This window comes from Anopheles marshallii, chromosome 2 (genome assembly GCF_943734725.1).
Source record: "Anopheles marshallii chromosome 2, idAnoMarsDA_429_01, whole genome shotgun sequence".
NCBI lineage: Eukaryota > Metazoa > Arthropoda > Insecta > Diptera > Culicidae > Anopheles > Anopheles marshallii.
The window spans coordinates 3,573,453-3,593,013 of record NC_071326.1 but is presented as its reverse complement, the minus strand read 5'-3'; the positions used below and the strand labels follow the sequence as shown (position 1 = coordinate 3,593,013).

General features: G+C 49.3%; 1 protein-coding gene across 1 annotated transcript in view; it reads right to left on the bottom strand.

Moving 5' to 3' along the window:
* The window catches only part of LOC128709893 (nuclear receptor subfamily 2 group F member 1-B), a 70,903-nt gene that overhangs the window by 46,443 nt on the left and 4,899 nt on the right, over window positions 1–19,561 (bottom strand). The window contains exon 2 of the mRNA XM_053804930.1: window positions 7,106–7,255. Within this exon, the coding sequence (XP_053660905.1) occupies window positions 7,106–7,255 (150 nt within the window). The remainder of the gene's footprint in view (window positions 1–7,105; window positions 7,256–19,561) is intronic.

Below are 19,561 nucleotides of genomic sequence, written 5' to 3'. Positions count from 1 at the left end.
ACGGCACTGCTACGAGCGATTATCGATGTGGATGATGCGATCGGACGATCTTCAACGATCGTCGAAATCATTTTTTTTGTTAAACCATTTGAAACGTCTTCTGGGGAAGGTGTCGATGTATGATTGGCTATTGACTTATTGTCCGCCTCGTTGGCCTGGTCTGGTGTGGCAACGATCTTCGGCGGCTCAACAGGGGTTGCCGCGTTGAATGCGTCACCATCGTTAACCTCATTTAGCCTGGTAATCGTGTCCGAGCGAAGGCTATTGTGTTCCCCGTGCTGTTGCGATGGCACAACAAAGTTGGCATCGGCTCGGTGCGATTCTGGCCAGGTATCATCTCACCAGTTTAACCGCGTGCGTGCGCATGTTGTGATTCCGCAGCCGATATCATTACGCCATCTTGAACAATTATTCAAATTACTCGCGAAACCCCTCCGTGTCCATGGTTCCAGTGTTCCCGAACTGTCAAACAGTGAAGTGAAGCGAACAAGGCCCTTTGGTCCTACTGTCTGGCCGGTTGTCCATTGCCGGGAACCCTGGGAAGTACTCCTCGGGTCCGAGACAACGAGCGGAAAAAAGTATCGAATAACCGAATCAGTTTCAGAACCCACCGAATGCAACCACAGTCGACACACCGTTTGCACTACACACACCGAAACGTCCACTGGGCTAATTTTCCTGATCCCCAGTTGTCGAGCGATCCGGAACGGAAATACGTAAACGAAACGGTTTCCCCCGTGACGGTACCGGTCACTTTCCCAGCCAAGCTCCGAAGGTTGTGTTCGGGGACTCGTACTCGTATCCCACAGGGAACGGGCCTGGCGTAAGCGTTTGTAAGCGGATACTTTCCCGACTGTGCGGCTGCTGTAGTGTCGGTGTCTCCAAGCTCACCGTTGAAAGACAGACAGGCGCGATCCCCTAGGTATCTCTCACTGAACATCGTGTAGTCAACATCATCCCCAGTCCAACGTACCCCGGTGTGGTCGATGATTCCGTACGCTAGATTTCTGACCTCTGCCTAGATCCGGTCGACCGAACGATTGGGATGCGCGCGGAAACGGGGGAAGCGACAACGGGCAAGATAATTATCGACCGGACGTTTTGTACTGTGCGGTGTGTTTTGTCGTCCAAAAATTGCGCAAGCTGCACAGTCTTCCCCTAAGCGGAGGGACAAGATAAAAAGGGACGCCCGGTGTGCTGTACCGTTCCGTGTTTTGCGTTGCCAGTGCCTCCGCTGTAAGCCAAGACAAACGAGCTCGTTGGTGCTCATCTTCTTGTTCGCCTTTTGGGACTTAAGACACTGGATCGCGAACACTGGGGCGATAGAATTTCGGGACTTCTCGTGCAGGACACACAGATATATGGAACGTCCTGCATAATGAGCGTACGCAGAAATATTCGCAAACACCCATCTGTGGCCGGGGTCGGGATGGGATTTGGCGGAAGGTTTTATGCGAAGAACTAGAAACGGGAACGATGAGACAGTCGCGGGTCAGGGGATGGATTTGCATGGCTGAATGTTTGGCTGTCCGGAGGAACTCGGAGGATTTTCATTTGCAAAACACAATCGGGCCCATAATGGTCCCTTTTGTATGCAAGGAAAAAGGGAAAGATGAGCTTATTTTAAATGGCAGACACACGGGCATTACGGCCTCCCATCGGTCATGGTTTTGGACGATTGTTACGCATTCTTGAGAGCAGCTTGTGCAAAATGTTACAAAGTGCTTTGGACATCTGATAAGCATCTTCAAACTGCAACTAGTTCTGTCCATTTCCTCATCGACGGGTTGCAGTTTTCGTGTTCGATTCGTAACGGTTCCTTTGCAATGCGCAGCATTGTATGGCCATCATGACGGTGTTAGATTTGAAAAGGTATCATGTTTGGTCGAAGAAAAGTCCAAGGAAATAGAAGATTCGGCAAGTCACTCTCGTAGCGATCGGGCCAGAAGAAAGTATAGTTTCGATTGTTCAGCGTACGTTTGATTTTGCCTATTTATTAAGCTTAATAGGTTTCAAGAGTTCCCTGCACATAGGCTTACTAGAGTTCCATATGTGGCCTGTATGCAACGGCTTTTTCCCATTCCGTTCCACCGTTGACTGTGGGCACCTCCCAAGTGGGCCTAATTTGATTAATCGTTTGCCATCACTCTTGCACCGCTGCTGCTGTTCACCGATTTGCATGCCGGCCGAAGCATCCCGGCTGTGTCCTGTCCTGGCAAAGTCCTACCCGTGCCATGGTCGGGTCGGTTTAGCATTTTTCCTTTTAATTGCACAATTTCCCATGCAAATACCCCCGGCTGCGCTTGGCCGAATCGACCCTTTCCAGCGTTGGCATGCCGCAGTGTCCGCTCGGGGCTTTCACGGCAGTACGGCGACCCAGCGAACGATATCGGTATGCTCGAAGGTCAAATTTATGATCACTTATTAGTTTCAGGTGTTGAGAGACAAAAGGGGTTTCCGATGTAAACTTCGGTCCGCGTCTGAAGAGGCGACGACGGAACAGTCCGGGGAAAAAGGATACATTAGCGGATGCCACCAGGTCCGCATTAGGTACGAACCTCTCGATGCGGCGGTCTTTCGGAATAGTACGAATCCTTTTTTTTTTTGACACCCCGTTTCCATTCGATGGGTTGGGACCGTCCGTTCGAGGGTACATCCCAGACAGCGTACGGGCTGTGCCGCAAGCGGCGGAACAGTGCGATACGCCAGCGGCAAGTTTACGCTATTTATGACGCTGTTTTGTCATTTAAAAAATGGACATTTTATTTTAATTAAGTTTTTCCAAGCCAAACCCTTTTTTGTTGCAAGAGGTCGTCCAGGCGAAGCGGGTCCTTAACCCTTTTTTTCGGGGGGTTGGTGCACGAAAACGATAGAATAATGTCGTTGTCCTTGCACTGCTTTCTTCCTGATGTCCTCACCCAGGTTGATTATTCCTGATGACCACTGGTCAAAACAGTTCCCCGTAATGTGTGTCCCAGTGTCCCAGGTCGCCGCTCTGCGAACGGATTGTTCCAACATTCTCACCTGAGCAAGGATTCGATTTGTGTGAGTAGGGGAACTCGTTCTAAGCAACGCGCGTACCTGAAGCGGTACAAACGGTCCGCTGTTTCGATTCCTTGTGGTCGAGAAAGTCGAAAGAGCAGCTTCCATTGCGCAGGGGGGGTTTTTTGTTCGCTTATCAGTGCGTCTTGATCGATTTGAGGCGACGCGCACTATTGTTCCATTATCTATTGCCTGACGACACAATAGAGTGCTTCGGAATATGCACGCAGAAGGCAAACAAAACGCCGGCCCAGTCGAAGAGGTGAGTCTCCCTTCATGGCATCTTAAGTTTGAATCGAATGTCTTTGGCTGTAATGAAACACATCCGCCCGGGGTTTTTTTTTCGTTCTTCGCGGGACATACAAACCTCATACCCCCTCGATCCCGGCAGCCAGATAAGCGAGCCTCGCACAAGCCCTGCCCAGTTGTTGGGTGAAAGGGCCCTCTAAACCGTTCTCTCAACCATTCTCATCGGTTCTTGACACGAACGCACTGCGAAATCCTGGTCCTCCTGCGGGACGCACTTTTACGTTCAAAAACATCGTCCAAAACATGATCAGCAACAGCATCATAATCATCATCATCGTCGACTTCGTCGCCGTCATCATCCACCCACCAGCGTGAGTGATTGTTTCTCTGTTGCTGTGTGAAAGGCAAACGACGACTCGGCTCGATTGGTGGGGCGCACCGGGCCCAACTTATTCGTTCCGCGTGTTGTTGAGAAGGCGCGCGATTTCACTGCTGTGCTCTGAGCCGCGATTCCCATTTACCTTCACATGCGAACCGAGGCTCGCGATCTGGAGCACCACCGTTATGCTGGGGAACGGGATGAGCGACGAAGATCGTACCAGCGTGTAAGAATGTATGTTTGAGGCTTGTATGCAGCGGCATTCGTGAAGGAGTGTTATTTTATGATTATGTTTTATGTTTTTTTTCCCTCCCCGCTCCCATTCCTCATTCGATCCCATCGCCACGGAGTGTGGGGCGGCTCGTACCAGATGCCGAATCCCGATCGTCGTTCACCTTTATCCGGTGCTGTTCATATTCATTCGATTACATCGCGCAATCCATTCGGAACATTGAAACGAGTGGTGCCGAACCGCTTGCCAATAGTTGTTAACAATATAATCATCAATTTGCGAAGAGCGGAATGGATCGGCGGTACACGATACTATCGCGCCCGGGACGCCGTAATCCGCCTGCAAACTGGGACTCTTCATCGTTTTTTTTTTTGCCGTATGGACTTTGGCGACCCAGAGCGTGTGAAAATGTGCGTTTTCCTATAATCGATCGTGAGTGCGAATGTGGTTCTGTGATCGGGACAACACCGGGTCGAGCGGATCCAGCGATATGCAACAGAACGATCCTTTTTGCTTGAGACATATTGCATTATAACTTTCTCAGCATCTCAGTTTTCGGCTTGGTTTGGTACTGTTAAATCCGGAACCACTTTCACCTTCATCCGGTCATCTGTCAAATTGTGGCCAACCTTCGGGATGCGTTCCTCTTCGCGCGTGATGTGTGCGGTACGTCACGAAACAAAAACGTCTAAACCCGTAATCTTCACACCAAATCCCGTTGTTCTCGGTGGTGATGTCCTTCAGCCGGTGCTGGACCCCTTTCTCTTGCGGGATTCTGGACGTTTTTTTCGGTGCTTGCTTCTTCATTACCGATACTTTCCCTGCAATTGGATGCAACCTAGCCGGTGGCTTTTTGCCGCAAGCTAAACGCATGAAGATGACGGATATATCTTCGCTCCCTTTTCAACACACACACCCAAGGACGCACCCATCTCGGTGACCTCGATGCCGCGATCAGTGAACCCTTCGCATGGGAGGAAGCAACATGTCCTTTGCGTAAATTGTGTGCTGCTTAACCCGGGAACGGCTACTGCAAAGGATTACATGCCAGCACTGGTGGCCGTGTCATCCCCGCTGGACCTTCCTAATGAATTATAATTTATTCCAACGGTCAGTACAGTGTCTTGATTTTCTTGACCAGCGTACCGAGCCGACTGACCAGCGGTGGACAGTTTCGTCTTGGTCGATTCTCAGCGCACCGAAATGGGGGACTAGCCGGGGGAAAACCCAATCCCCGGGCCGGACAATAGGGCCAAGGGTGTGCAATAGAAAAAAAAACCGGTTCTTCCGCAATGTTCTCACAGACGCATGTGCTTGGTGTGTCCCTTCTTGTTCCGCCGGTTTCTCAGCCGGATTAGTGCGAACCAGCCAAAGACACCGATGGTCATCCTTTTCGGTGTAAAAGTTCCGATCGGTGCTCCGTACCGGACAGTGGCCAGTCATTATTATGATTGCTTTTCGTAATATTTTTTTCCACTCGCATCGTTTTGGGCGATCCCTTCGTCCTTCGCATAGGCAATAAATCTTCCACGGAGCTGCAGATAATGGTCCGGCAAGAATAGTTCAAATATTCCATTACCGATACGGTGCAATGTCTGGTCAATTTTGCCGGGCGTCCCATTTCGGGAGACCATCTTTTGTTTCTAACGGTGGTAAGAAAGGTGGTGGTGGCGCAACGGATAAAAAAAAGTCCTCAACCCCTTTCCTTAAAGCCTCACAAGCAAGGCAGGGACTGCGTAACGGATTCGTGATGTGTGTTCTAAGTCGGGTATATTTGTTTTAAATATTAAAAATCATAACGATTTCATAAATCATCGTCCTTTTCTGGATTGCTATTGTAGTGCAACCTCCTAGCTACACACGAACATGACATGAAAATTTCCGTTAGCGTTTAGTTGGAGTGCGAGTGTACGGCAAAGCGTCTATCAGGAAGCGTGTTTTTGACATGCAGCCACTCGAGCACCGTTCTTATTTTGACACGCAATTGTACAAAGTGTCACGAACGTCCACATACTGCTCGATATACCTGGGTTCAATGGGTTCCTCGCACTAGCAGCGGGATATGTGCTTGATGCGATCTCATCCAGCGGCTCACCTGGGAACTCGATGGGATCAATATTGTACGGCATCGTTCTCATCGATTGAACTCCCGGCAGCATAACCGTACAAAGTCAAGAATGTTGTGATTCTCGTCCAGAAAGCCAAATGTAACAATCGATTGCAGCTGAATGATAAGGGGGTCACACACCGAGTGCACTTTCGCTGAGAAAAGTTGTTGTCAATTACTTCTCGAAAAGAATCGCATCACAACTTGAAACTGTTCCCGTTTCGCTTGCCCTCAACCAAGGAATCCCTCAGGAGCTGTCGCGTTTCGGCCCATGCGGTGAACAATTGCTTACGGTCCTTTGCTTCCTGGCGCGACGCCTTGTTGTGCCGATGCAGAACGAGGTGTTCACGTGGAAGCGATATTATTGTTGCCGCCTTTAGAAAAATCAACCATGGCAATAGCAGTGCTGGGTAGCGCAGTCTTGAGAAAAACAGTAATTACTTAACGATACTCCCGGCCGAACAATATTCGCCCGCGGCTAATAAAAGAAGGGTTAAAGTTGCTTTTTGGTGGAAATACGTTCGAGCTCCTGCGGGTGCCTTTGCAAATAAAAAAAGCACAACAACGCTTCCTAGGCGTATCAAAACCAGTATGCCACTCCGGGCAAAAGACTAATTGAATGAATTCTCAAGACACGATTTGCTGCAGATGGTGTCAGCGCCTCAAGGAATTTGGGCAAAGCTGAAGAGGTACCGTGTGACGCACGTGGAAAGAGTTCTTCAACGATGGTGTGCGGTTGATAGGAACTTTAGAATGTCAACAACCTTGCCGGGTCGATGACAACGCCGCTTCACCTACACGCCAACTGTTTGACATCGTTTGTCACTTGACGTGCGAATGCGGTAACGGCTTGCTGGGTTGTAACACGCAACCGTGCCAGCTACCATGGCTTCCCTGAGCAAAAACAAAACGCGCGAAACAGGGGACCGACACCGTTCAGAGGTGCAAACCATCGAATCTAATTATCTAGAAGTAAACCACCCACCAGCCCGGCAGGGACGGTATGTTGTAGACACGGCAGCGAAACTGATTATGTCATAGCGTGTGGCGAATTGGATGAGCAGAAGGATAGAAAAAGTGTTTTTACCAAGCTTACCTTCACGTCGCATTCCCATTTTGAGGCACTTTCGTAGTCGACAGAACTGACACTGGTTTCGGTGGTGCTGATCGATCGGGCAATTTCGATTGCCCCGGCAGGAGTAGGTGAGATTCCGTCGTACTGAGCGTTTGAAGAATGATTTACAGCCTGGAAGAGAGAGAGAGAGAGAGAACGGGGAAGAAGTTAAAATACAGGACTATATAAGGATAGCAATTCGAGTTCTGCAGGACTACGATATTTAGCGCGACTACATTTTAAATCTTCGTACACATTAACGACATCAACACATGATCTTGACGTCTGGTCAAATGTCGATCGATTGCGAAGCAGTGGATGGATCTCGCGCGAACTACCTTGATCGATGGATGAAGCTATTTAGCTGGCTTTCCCGGAGCATCAAACGCGATCACAGGACCGTTTTTGGGGCGGATCTTGTAGCGCCACCACCACCATCGTCCGGCCACCATCTGGCAGAGTGGGCTCGACCCTATCTCGGTACCCCATAACCGAAGGGCGGCGTAAGCTTTTGGCCTTTTTTCGTGGAAAGATTAATTAGTTTAACCTCCCTGTCGGCGTAATTAGCCGAAGTGACCGCGGTCGCGCTCCTTTCGGTATCAGAGTGAGCAACGTTCTGTGGCGGCGAAAGTTTTGCGGCCTTTGTGGCGCACAAGACACGGGGTTCCGATAATGACTCGATAGGATTGCCAAGCGCACCAGAGTGGGAACATTTTAATCATCCATCAAGCGAACTGGTTCGGTTCCGTTTGCGCACTTTCCAACCTTTGTGGTCTCCTGCCGTTGAGAATGCGAGCAATTTGTGGTTTACGTTTTAGCGCTTCCTTGTCCATCCGTCCCAAGTACATCTCGGTGCGTAATGTCACTTCCTTGAGGATCCAGCTAGTCTGAGTTCCAGCACTACATATAGCGAACCAGCTAAGGAAACATTCGCACACCACGGGTGCCTGTTTCAGGGCAGCGAAAAAAGGGGCCGATCCTGATAAACTGTCAAACAATCGGCATCGTTCACCGGGAACAACGGCCCCTGGTGGAGTCGACGGGATGTCGTAACGGTAACATTGTAACCAAATCGCTCCAGGGTGGGTCCTATTAATTAGGAACAATTTCCACCGGAATCCTTGCTCGCTTTTGCTCCGCTCGAGGGCAAGTCGGCTATTTCGTTCGAACGTTGCGAAGGTAGCTGCCCAACATCGCAACACCGCACGGGACTCCTGCTGGCGGGAAAGAATTGCGTACATTATGAGACAGGAAATGGAGGGACGATTTGCTATAGCCGGTATGCGGTTCTCGCTAGGGTTTGTTTTTATGTTTCATTCTTTACGCCAACCTCAAAAAATGTTCCAAAAGACCCAGCAACAATGAGATGGCGATGATGTTGTTGGATCAAATATGAAGCACTTTTTTGCGTTTGCCACTCGCTTGTTATAATAGACGAATTGCATTCCGGGGTGCATTTGAATGGGCACGAAACAATGGTTTGGAGTTTCTTCCATGTCAACCACGGTACCATTGTGCGCCCATGAATAGTGCACGCATATGTGTAGCTGGGCCCGTGCAGCATTGAGATGGAGCGGCCGTGATGTGGTCATTTCGTAGAAAGAAAAAGTTATGCTGTTGTAAATCTCGACTGGAGCACAAGGATACAACCGCTACAATAGATGCGCTTCGAAAGGAAATGACTGTTCCACACTCATTTACATAACACTTGGCCGTCGGACCGGGCAAAAGAGTTCTCCCGGAGGGGGGGGGGGATGCATTTTGTTGGTGAAAAAGCAAAGAAGATAAAGCGAAAAAAACACTTTTTCCTTCTATGCTGTTCTATGCTTAGAATTTATGCTGTACCCCTCAGGACCGTACTCAAAACCGAGGCCTGGGAAAGATCGTAAAAACGGAAAGTTTCATTTCGACAGATTGATTTGCGGAGAAGCATAAATTTCTCTTCCGGCTGGTTGTATTGGCAGTCGTGTCTAATTGACACTCACCCCCCACCTGGAGTCGCGTTGGCCAGACTCGTTTGTGCCGTGCGGGCCACACAGGTCCGCCAAAAGGAATAGTGCATCGTAAAACCGTCGTTTCCCAAGTCCCAGGTTGGGGCGGGAAAAACGAAACCCACCCAGAAGCAAAACGTTCGACCCGAAAGCGCGGTAGAACATCTGGTACGAGACTTCGAAGACAATTGTTTCCGATTCGGTACGGTGTTGGAACCGCGGTTTGGTTAAAATGGGTGATAAATTGAGTTATAACAACTCACTACAGGAGGAGCCTTCGGAGCTGGCGTGTTTCAGGTTTTTGCGCCCAGGATGTCCCTCACGGGGATGCACTTTTATGCACTTTTACGCACGAACTTCACCAATATGAATTTCAATTTTCAACCGCAAACCGCCATCAACGCAACGGATCAATCGTGTGGATGTGGGATGAATGGGGTCTGCCGTCCGCAGGGGGAGTTTGTGGCGTGATGGCTATAAATCAAAGCTCATTCCTTTGCATGCCGAATGGAGAAAAACAATAAAATTGACGTTAAGCATAAACACCGCAGCGACCCCCGGTGCGGCCGATGGTTGCAATGCCTGGTAATGGGATATTAACGGATCCCCCTGGGTTGTACTTCTGCCCGGTTAACGTAAATTAGCGAGCGAACGAAGAAACGGGCGGCCGATGCAGCAACAATCACGTGGTCAAGGTTTTGCCGTCGGGAACGAACTGGATCTTTGGATCCTCGGCCCGATACCGCTGCGGGACAAAAGCAGTTTCGCGCTTCCGAATATCGACGCACGTACCGACACAATCTGCATATAATAATCATAATAGCATGTAATGATGAAGGGTGAAGAATCAGCTCGAACCGTCAGACAGCGAATTGCAGAGTTTACGGCTGGACCATGTGAAATAGAAAATCCCACCCGGTAGCCTCGGTCAGGGTTAGCCTCGATGCACCTGGATCTGATGTTTGGCGCGATGGAGGGGTTTTGTTTTTAAATTACATCTCGCCTCCGTTGGGGTCACTTCATTATTGAACCGGCACCAGTACTGCGTGGCCCACACATTTTCCTGGGAGGTCGCCGGGGAAGATCAAAGCTTGCTCAAAACCTCCCGAAAACTGTGAGCTTGGCACACGGAGTGTTGCAAATGTGTGAGAGAATTTGAAATTTAAATAACTGCATCTCGGAAAGGGATTCACAGGGGCCTGCCCATGGAAGTGTGCAACGTTGGTTCCCATTATTTATCTCATTACCTGGCGCTCGGTTGGGGTAATAGAAAAAGAGAGCAAAGCGTACGTCGGACGGGGGACGGTGGTTGTTGATGAGTCCCTCGGGTGCGTTCTTGGATAATTAGAGTGTGCAGCGTACTGTACTGGCCAGTTGGCCGCCGAAGACGCATCACTCATAATGCACACCTGATATGTAATGCAATCGAGACGGCCCAGCCGATTATCGGAGGGACGGTTCGTTGGGCAGCAGTCACGTCCCGCAACCACATCGAGTTGGTCAATGCACCGACGATGCACCGATGGGAATTGCTTAATTTAAGATTATCGCTCAATTTGTAGCACATTACATGTTGCGCTGTGTGGAAGGCTTGTAATCGCTGCTGTTGGTACGTCGTATATGAGCTCTCGGTGCCGACAATCCGTCGGTCGAGCTGTTTGATGTTGATGAGTTTTATGATACAATATTTTGCTTCTTTTCATTTGGGCACTCGATACCAGAAGCAATTTGGGCTGTTTGTCCAATACTGCACTGTAAAGTCTGGGCGAATGTAACGCATTGCGACGGTATGTTTCCTGGGTGCTTTGAATTTCACCTTTAAAACTCTCCGTGAAGTTGCACGATTTCCGATGGTACGATTATGCTAACCAAAACCTTCGGGCGGTAGGACCATATCTAAACAGCAAACTTATGCACACCACGTTATGCAGTCGGTTCGCTGCTCGCTTCGTACCATCCATCACGTCCCCGGCGGGCAGAGAAATCGGGATAATTAAATTAAAAAATCCGATGATACACCTATTTATCTAGATCCGGGCGTAAGTGAATCTCCAACTCTCCGTCCACACACGAGTGCCCGGTACACAACAGGGCCCATGTACAATGTCCTGAGGGCAAACTGTGTGGTGTGAGCATATCGCATACGGGACGTGTTGGTGTTCGGGCGCAGGCTTGCCGTTGCCTGAGAGGGCGGATTGGATGCATAACGAGATAATTTTGTGGTTCGTTGGAAGATAATTGATTATGAACCCTTCGCCACCCTTCTTGCGTTGTGGGGTGTTCGGGCCGTTCGAGGGAACCGACGGCCGAGGCAGAACAGTCGTGACAGATTTTAGAAAAAAGAGGTTGAGAGAAAAAATAGAATCCTTTTCGAATACTGCTGTGTGTGTGCGTGTGCTGTGTTACAGCAGTGGAGTCTGCCCTGCGGGGAACTGGTGTTGGGATTTTTGTCTCAAACACACACACACACGGTTCCCCGGAAACCGAAGGAGCAGGAGCGCATGATGTATGAATACATTATTCATAAACTATGCAAGGAGTCGGAGTCACACATTGCCGCGTGTGTAACTAGCTGCAGTCTCCAGTGGCCCCCGATGGCAAATCAACGTGGACACGGTTTCCACCCTATCAATGCAGCGCGCGGGCATGAATGAGTCGTCAGGATTGGAAATTTGGCCATCGGCCAAGGTTCGTGTGGGTTACATTTTCTCTACCCCGAGTCCGCCTTCGATATCTCCGATATCAAAACAGCCCGGCCCCGGTTGTGTGGAAGGTGTCGCGTTTTATAGCCCGAATGCTTAACAGGAAATAATTTTGCATAAATTTGCATGCGCAATGGTATGAGATTTTTGTGTTTTAACTTTACCGTCCCACCGTCACCCCGATCGGTGGAAAGTGGCCTCGAAGGAGTGAGAAGTAGCGGGTTGGAATAAAAACAGTCTTTACGGTTTCGACACATCGGTCGGTCACCGGTTTGTCACTTGTGTATGACCGAGTGACGGTACATGGTGGTTTAATTGAATTGCATTTGATTAAAAATCAGTGCCCGAAATTGAGCTCGTAATTTAGCATCCGTTTCCCACACCACGAAGCGGAAATGATACCATTTATTAAAAATACTCTGAGTTTTTTATTTATTTATTTTATTTATTTATTTTATTTAAAAATAAACGACCTCGTTTTTCTAAAATACGAAAATATTAGCATCGACTCAAAATAGAAGATCTGTAATTGGTCCCACCACAACCTTAACCGTAATTATTTAGTAGTGAATGCGTTAAAAATAAGCACAATACTGCCATATAATTGTCGCATGCCACAAATGCTGTTACGTAGACGCTTATTAATCGATTTGATCAGCGCTAATGACGCACAGGCCAAGTTGTTTGATAAACCAATCATTTCATGAGATCCCCATCCCGATGGTAACGTCGAACAATTTGTACCGGGGTTGCACCGGTACAAAGCTGACAAACGGGTAAGCGACATCACCTTTTCGCCCCGTTGCGCTTCGTGTCGTTATCTGGTGGTGAAAATTTTCCCATCTTATAATTTTCCACTCATCGCGAAGCAACCGAGCAAACGGGGCAACACCAAGCTCGCGAGCGTCCGTCAGCGAACGATCGATCATGGGCCGCTTATCCGGCGCGCAGCCGACCGGGAAAGTAAACACGATCATCCCAAAAGCCCTGCCATCCATCCGGCAGTTCGAGTGCCGGAGGAGTTTGAAAAGCAATTTCTTTGCCCGGTCGGAGAAGGTTGAAGCGGCAGCAGCAGGGGCAGTAAAGTGCAACGGTGGGGTGAGTAGATAAGCGAGGCAGTGCAGTCGTGCAGCAGTTAATAAAAAGGGGCATATGAAATAATAAATTATTTTTCGATCGATGCGCCGAGATAAGCCGATCGGGTCTTGCGTCGAGAAGATCGAATATGTGTGCGCGATCGGGTCGCGCGCGCGCGCTCTCGCACACACGCCGATCCGGTGGAAAGGCTTTATGGCAGTTCAGGAAGGAGAGGCGAACAAAAAAACAACACAGAATCACATTGTGATTGTGTGCCCTTCTAGGGTCGTACTGCGATTTTATTTCGTTTCGTTCTTGAATCGTTGCGTTTAGAGCATCTTTTTGGCTTGTGTGTAGCCAACAGCGCCTTCAGTCAGCCCAGTGCCAGTGCTGCATCCACCTACTCGAAATCATTTCATTAACCCTATTACCGGCGCTGTGGTTCGCTTGCTTTTAAAAACATAATTAAACCGTTATCCGCAAGCGGTTCCTGGGAAGCGGTGGAGTTGCGCCGAAAGTCCGTGCAGAACCGTGCGACACTGTTACGGCAAAGCGCGCGCAGCATGGGCGCGCAACGATCGCATCGCGATATTTCCTGTTCCAAGCCTCCGACTGCTGTTCCGCATCGATCGCTGGCAGCGGCAGCAGCCTCCTTCCAAGATGCATAAAGAATAAGATCACGACTTGCAGGTACTTATGAGTTTATTTCCACTCGAACCTTTACCGCCCAGCAACCGTCCGGACCGATACGGACCGTCGGCCCGAAATGCTTGACCGAGGGAGACGAATTTGCGCATCGTACGATACCGAGAATGCACCGCTGGGGGTACGCTTCTCTGCCCCGATTTTCGACGAGGTAGCGAGGTCCGTCCGTCCCGTCCGGTGACTTACCGGGCTATTATCTTCTCCAATTCCGACCAGTCTCGGCGGGAGCTTCAGGTTCTGCAGCCCCCGAAGCGGGAGTTGTACGACCCTGCAGCAATATCCGTGGGGCAACTTCCCACTCCCGCTCGGTGTGCTCTCTCTCTCTCTCCCTCTCCCGGCGAGCAACAAAATAATATTGAATTAAAATCGATTGCTAGCAGGAGTGAGAGTGCGCGCGCCGAACGAGGGCGGAATTAAAATTGGAATCCCTTTCGGAACGCGGCCCACAGTTCCCAGGCTCGGGAGGTTTGTGACCGCTTTGCCGGTGTGTACCCGTGCAACTTACACGGTGGTTTTGGTGTGTCCGGTGCGGGTTGCAATTGCAAACATGGCGATAATTATCGAATTACGGAATGGGACTTGCAGTTCGAGCGGCCCATGACCTTCGGAAGGAAATCGAGCATTTCGAGATTTGTGCTGCGTCAGGAGGGAAAGGAGGTGATTGTGATCCGATTATTGTTGGACATTTAATCTTCCGGTGAGTTAGCTAAGGTTTCGTCTGTATCCATCAAGTACGAAGTACTAAATCAACTGCTCATTCTTGAAGGATATCTCATCGCAAAGACGTAGAATAATGTATCGTTTACTTTCCTCCGTTGTACGGTTGTTGTCTCACGTTGCTCACCGTTGGAAAATCCAAACTGTTTGCTAATAAAACAATATCATCACCGTTCAGACTCATTGCTAATAAATCATCATTCTGCGGGGATGCAACGGACGACCGTCCGATCGTGCATCCCAGAAATGGCCTGCTCTGCTTTGGTTGCTTCCAACTCTCTCATGCAGAGCGGGACGAGGCACAAAACCTCCGGACTCCAGCCGACCAGTACCCAGAAATATCCCAATGAGCCTTTAAAAAGTAAATAAGTAAATATTCGCCCACAGGTCCAGCCATCACAAAAAGGGCCAAAAGGGATGGGTCTGCCAGGAGGAAGTAAAATTCCGCCAATGTTCTACACCGCCTCTAAATATTGGGGAAAGTTTTTCATTAGCCAAGCGCCAGCCGGATAGAATCGGGCGAAGAAGCAAGACAAAGAAAAGGCACGTAAATCATCCGACGGGTAAACAGTGTTGCGAGCTTACCACACAACTAATACAGCGCAAGGACAGTGTTCAATAACTCCGCTTAACTTCCTCCCATCACTTTCAGAACCGAACGCGCTCCGCGTGTGTGAATGGGTTAAAATGTCGTCACTCGAAAAGTCGACCCCGATGTAAGGATAGTTCGCCTTTCCGTCAGCGAGCAGGTAAATCGTTGTTGTTCGAGTGTCATCATGCGGTGGAATTAACATCACTTGTTGTTTTCATCTTCCTTTTTTTTCTCTTGTAGCACACAAGTGGGATCCCACAATGTTGCCACTCTTGTCGCACGCTTCGTTCGGCGCGCTGAGATGCTAATCATGGGATCGAATCTTCAACACCATCTAGCCAAGCCACTCCGGACGGCCGACCGGACGCCGCGAGCTTGTGCGGGCAGGGTGGAATAGTCGCGCAATAAAGACATCGCTAAAAATAGTGTGTGTGCCTCTCGAAAAGCTCGAGCACAGCGCGGGTTGATGGGTTGTCGTGCTGTGTTTGGGGTGCTTCGAGGGTAGATGCAGTGTGGTAGGAAGCAGCTGATGCGCTGTCTTCGAGTCACAAACGGTACCGTATCTACCGCTGCGCAGAGCGCACATGTCAGACCGATACACAAAAAAGGGCGCTTTGTGGAGTGCATTGGGAAGCATTTGAGTTAATTAAAATCAATTTAGCAATCCGGGAACACCACGAGCCCAACATCGATTCGAGAACGGTGCAATGAAGCTTAATATGATTCAATTTGATAGCGAACTGATTGTTGGGTTAAGAAATTTAAACAAAGTTACGTATTCTCCAGGAGTTGTAGTGCCCAGCATGTGCTGCTCGCGCTCATTATAATTATCAGGAAACGATAAAGCAGAACCACGGGAAAAGGTTCACTATTTAGACGCTGATGATGATGGCAACTGATTATATTGATCGTTTTCATCATCATCATCATCATTATCATCATCCCCAACATCCATAATGATCGGATCGCAATCGCGAAAGGGTGCCTGGGTGATGGGTTTTGGTGTGTTTATAAACATTCTCTTCATTTCGCACCGATCCCCAACCCGGTTTGTTGCTGAATGGTGTTGGGTGGACTCTCGGTCGCGTTCATATTATTAATAAGCGACGAAAGAGCAGACGGTCGCGATGATCGGCTGGAAGTGGTTCGTTCTCCCGCCCGCGTGTGGGTGGCTATTGATCGAAACGATTGATCGCGGATCGCGACGAAAAGCCATAATAGACTCCGCATCACGCAACGGTTGATGAATGTGGCTGAAAATGAGAAGAATGTATACGTGTAGACACGCTTACAACGACGAGAGATGAGCACACTGTTACAGGGCAAAACAATAACATCGGCGGACAGGAGGAAGCACGTTTAGGATAAGGGATAAACAGGGTGTGTGTGCGCGTGCGTCAAAATCGACCTGACCCGGGCCAAAGTAGAAGAAGTCACAAACATGAACCGGACGGCATTTACTTATGCGTTCCTGTGCCAGTGCCTTCGGAAAGCACTGGCGGTGGTTGGTTGATCGCGCGGCCACGAGTAGGTCACGATTTTTGCTCACCTCATCTTGAGCGCGCGCGCATTTGTCCCACTCTAGAGCGTACGGCTCCGGAGCTACCAAACCGTGCTATCTCTCGCTTTCTCCCGATTTCCTTATTCCCATCGCTTGATCCAGCTGGATTAAAATCGAAAATCGATCGATGCCGGTTTCGATAGTTCGCGGCGGTGAGTGGAAATTGTAGTCGCGTGAGTTACCACCCCCGTTCCCTGGCCGGGTTCGTGCAGCATCCAGTCCAGTCGAACCGATCCTCTCTGCCACGATCCGCTCGATTGAGGTTAATAGTTAATAAAAACCACCCAATGCCCCGCCTCGTTCTCGCCCTTCCCTACTCGTTTCGCTGCCTGACCCAGGCGACCCGGTTGCACACCTCGTTCTGCACTGACCGTTTGGAGATGACCCGGCCGGAGTACACACTGCGGACCATTAAAGGGTGTGCGCGCCGCACCAGCTCGGAGGGAGCAGCCAGGGCTTCTACGGGGTTCTTCACCACCGTAAATGGAGCTCGTCGATACCGGAGCGACGGTATCGATTGTGTTCGCAACAATGGCAATCAGTCCACATTAGGCAGGGAAAACGGATTGTGCGATGATTTCGTGACGAATTGTTCTTGTTCTCGACCCGGTCCGTAACGATGTGTTGATTTTAATTGGTTGCGGTGCGTTGTGCTTTATGGCATTAAATCGGTTTTTTTTTCGTCTGTCTTCCCGTGCATCAAACAGTCCACCAGGCGCCCCTTTTTTTAGTGGATGTTTTGTCGGTGAAAATTACGCACCCATCGTTGGCCCAGTTTCGGCAGCTTTTCGGTAGATGTTTGTGAAATCGATGCGACCGCCACCAATGCACCGCGGATGAAAGCGAAGGAAAACCCGTCGCCCTCATAAAACGGTTGAGCAATTTCCGCAGAATGCCGAACGAGAACAAGAACGGGAAGCCGCCCTATTACCGGTACGGTTACGGTCCGCTGGAGGGTTCGTAAGAAATAGTGCCGGCAACCTGACCGGTAAGCAACAGTGGACAGTTATGGATAATTAGTCGAATTAGGGAAGCTCCTAAAAGAATTCACCCTGGTGTGGAGGACTTCCGGGAAATTCGGGATTTAAAGACACAGTTCCTGAAGAAGTTGTGGAAGACTATCGTGATTGCACAATATTTGCACACGAAATCAACCCTTAGAGGAGTCATTTAAGTCATTTCAGTATCTGCAAAAGATACCAAGTAACACCGTGAGCTGCTTGCATAACTTCCGAGTATATCACCGGAAGAGAACTGCACATGATGGAGGGTTATCCAAGCGCGAACGAACAATCTCAAAGCAAAACAACGTCCTACAGCGAAGTGTGAAATTGCGTGCCCCCGCAGCACAAGTGTATGGCGGTCTATGCCGCCGGTCTAGATGTGGTGTTGTGGGCGAGAACATGATGCGATTACTTTGTAGTAATTAATTTCTGCTGTAAGCAGCAACGATTGGCATCATAAAGTACAGAACGGGAACCTGTGCGGAACAAAGCAGGTTGATCCAACCTGTGGATGAGATAATCACAAGAATGTTTGGTTCTTCGCTGCTACCACACGGCTCGTTCCGTTTTCTCCTGATTACCCGTTCGACAAAGATTGCATGTTTGGAATAAATTTTCCTTTCTTCGTGGCCTGAGTGTGTGCTAAACAAAACAAAAAACACCACATTATGCCGGTAAAGTTCGTTAGCCCATGTTGATGAGTGGAGGTGGCCATATCTCACATCGTGAAGATATAATGGCTCGATTCTTGGAAGAAGAAAAAAAAGCAGCGAATAATGTTGTTGTTAGTGGTGTTGGTGCTGCTCTAGCAGTTCCGACTGTCTAGATTCTAAGTCACGGAAGCATTGGATGCACTTTTTTTTGCATGATCATAATCGCCCACCTGTACACCGGCAATTATGCACCGTTTGATGGAAGTAAACCGGCACCTCGAGATAGCGGGACAGAGTCACACAGCCGCACACAAAACTCACTCGCCGGGCGCACACAAACACGATCAGCTGGACCGGAGTGGTAAAGTAAGTCGTACAAACCTTGATGACGACTCCCCCTTGGCTAGCCAATGATAGTCACCTTGGCACACTGAGATTTATGAGACAATCCTCATAGCTTTAACTATTTTAGTTCAGTCGAAGTCAGTTTTTGTTTTGTTCTTTTAGCACACTACGAAAAAAGGAATCGAACCAACACTAGCGCCCTGGTAACACTGGTACCCCAACACACCACCATCCCGCCGGTAATGGCCAACGCAGACTGAGCCGTGCCCGGGTGACGATAATCGCAGAGGTGTAGGAAGAAGCAAGAAGCACATCGCACAAGAAAACTCATAAATTGAACCGCGCACTGCTTATCGCAACACCCAAAACACAGCCTCCATTCCTGATAGTGGCCTGTGTTGCTGATGGTTGGAGGTTGAAAAAATCAAAACATTCTCCTTTCCGTCGTCGTGCACCATTTGACGCCATGCTGATTGTGCGCGACTACCACTAGTAACTGTCACGATTGTGTGAACACGGTGCGGATCTTCACTGGAAATGAGCACACGTATGTTTGTAAATTGCCGCACGCACACACACACACACACATTCGCTCTGTTGGTGAACATATCCGGAATATGTCCAGACACGACGCAGGCGCTTCTTATCAGCAGCAGCAGCAGCATGTAATAATGGTCGGGTTGCCGGTTTGGACAGTGGCAGGATTTTTTGACGCACGACCCGTGTGAGCGGTAAAATGTTTTCGAATTGCTGGATGAAGCAAATTAGTCGTGCTCTTCGATCAATCAAGCTTTAGTGCCCTCATGGGCACATAACGACACTGAACAGTTATGTAACTCAGCTGCGCATCTAATCTGCTAATAGTGGAACATTAACTTTAAAGCGCGCATTTATGTCATGCACGCCAAACATCGACATTTTGCGAATGGAACATCCGTGCAAAACGGGGACGTAACTGCCGTGTTTCTGTATATCTCGAGAAGGCCTCTCATAACTCCTCTTACTTCATAAAAATAGACTCTAGGTGCACACCTCGAATGCACCGCCATCAGTACGTTCGGTGCCAAGGATTGGACACCATAAAGGCGACG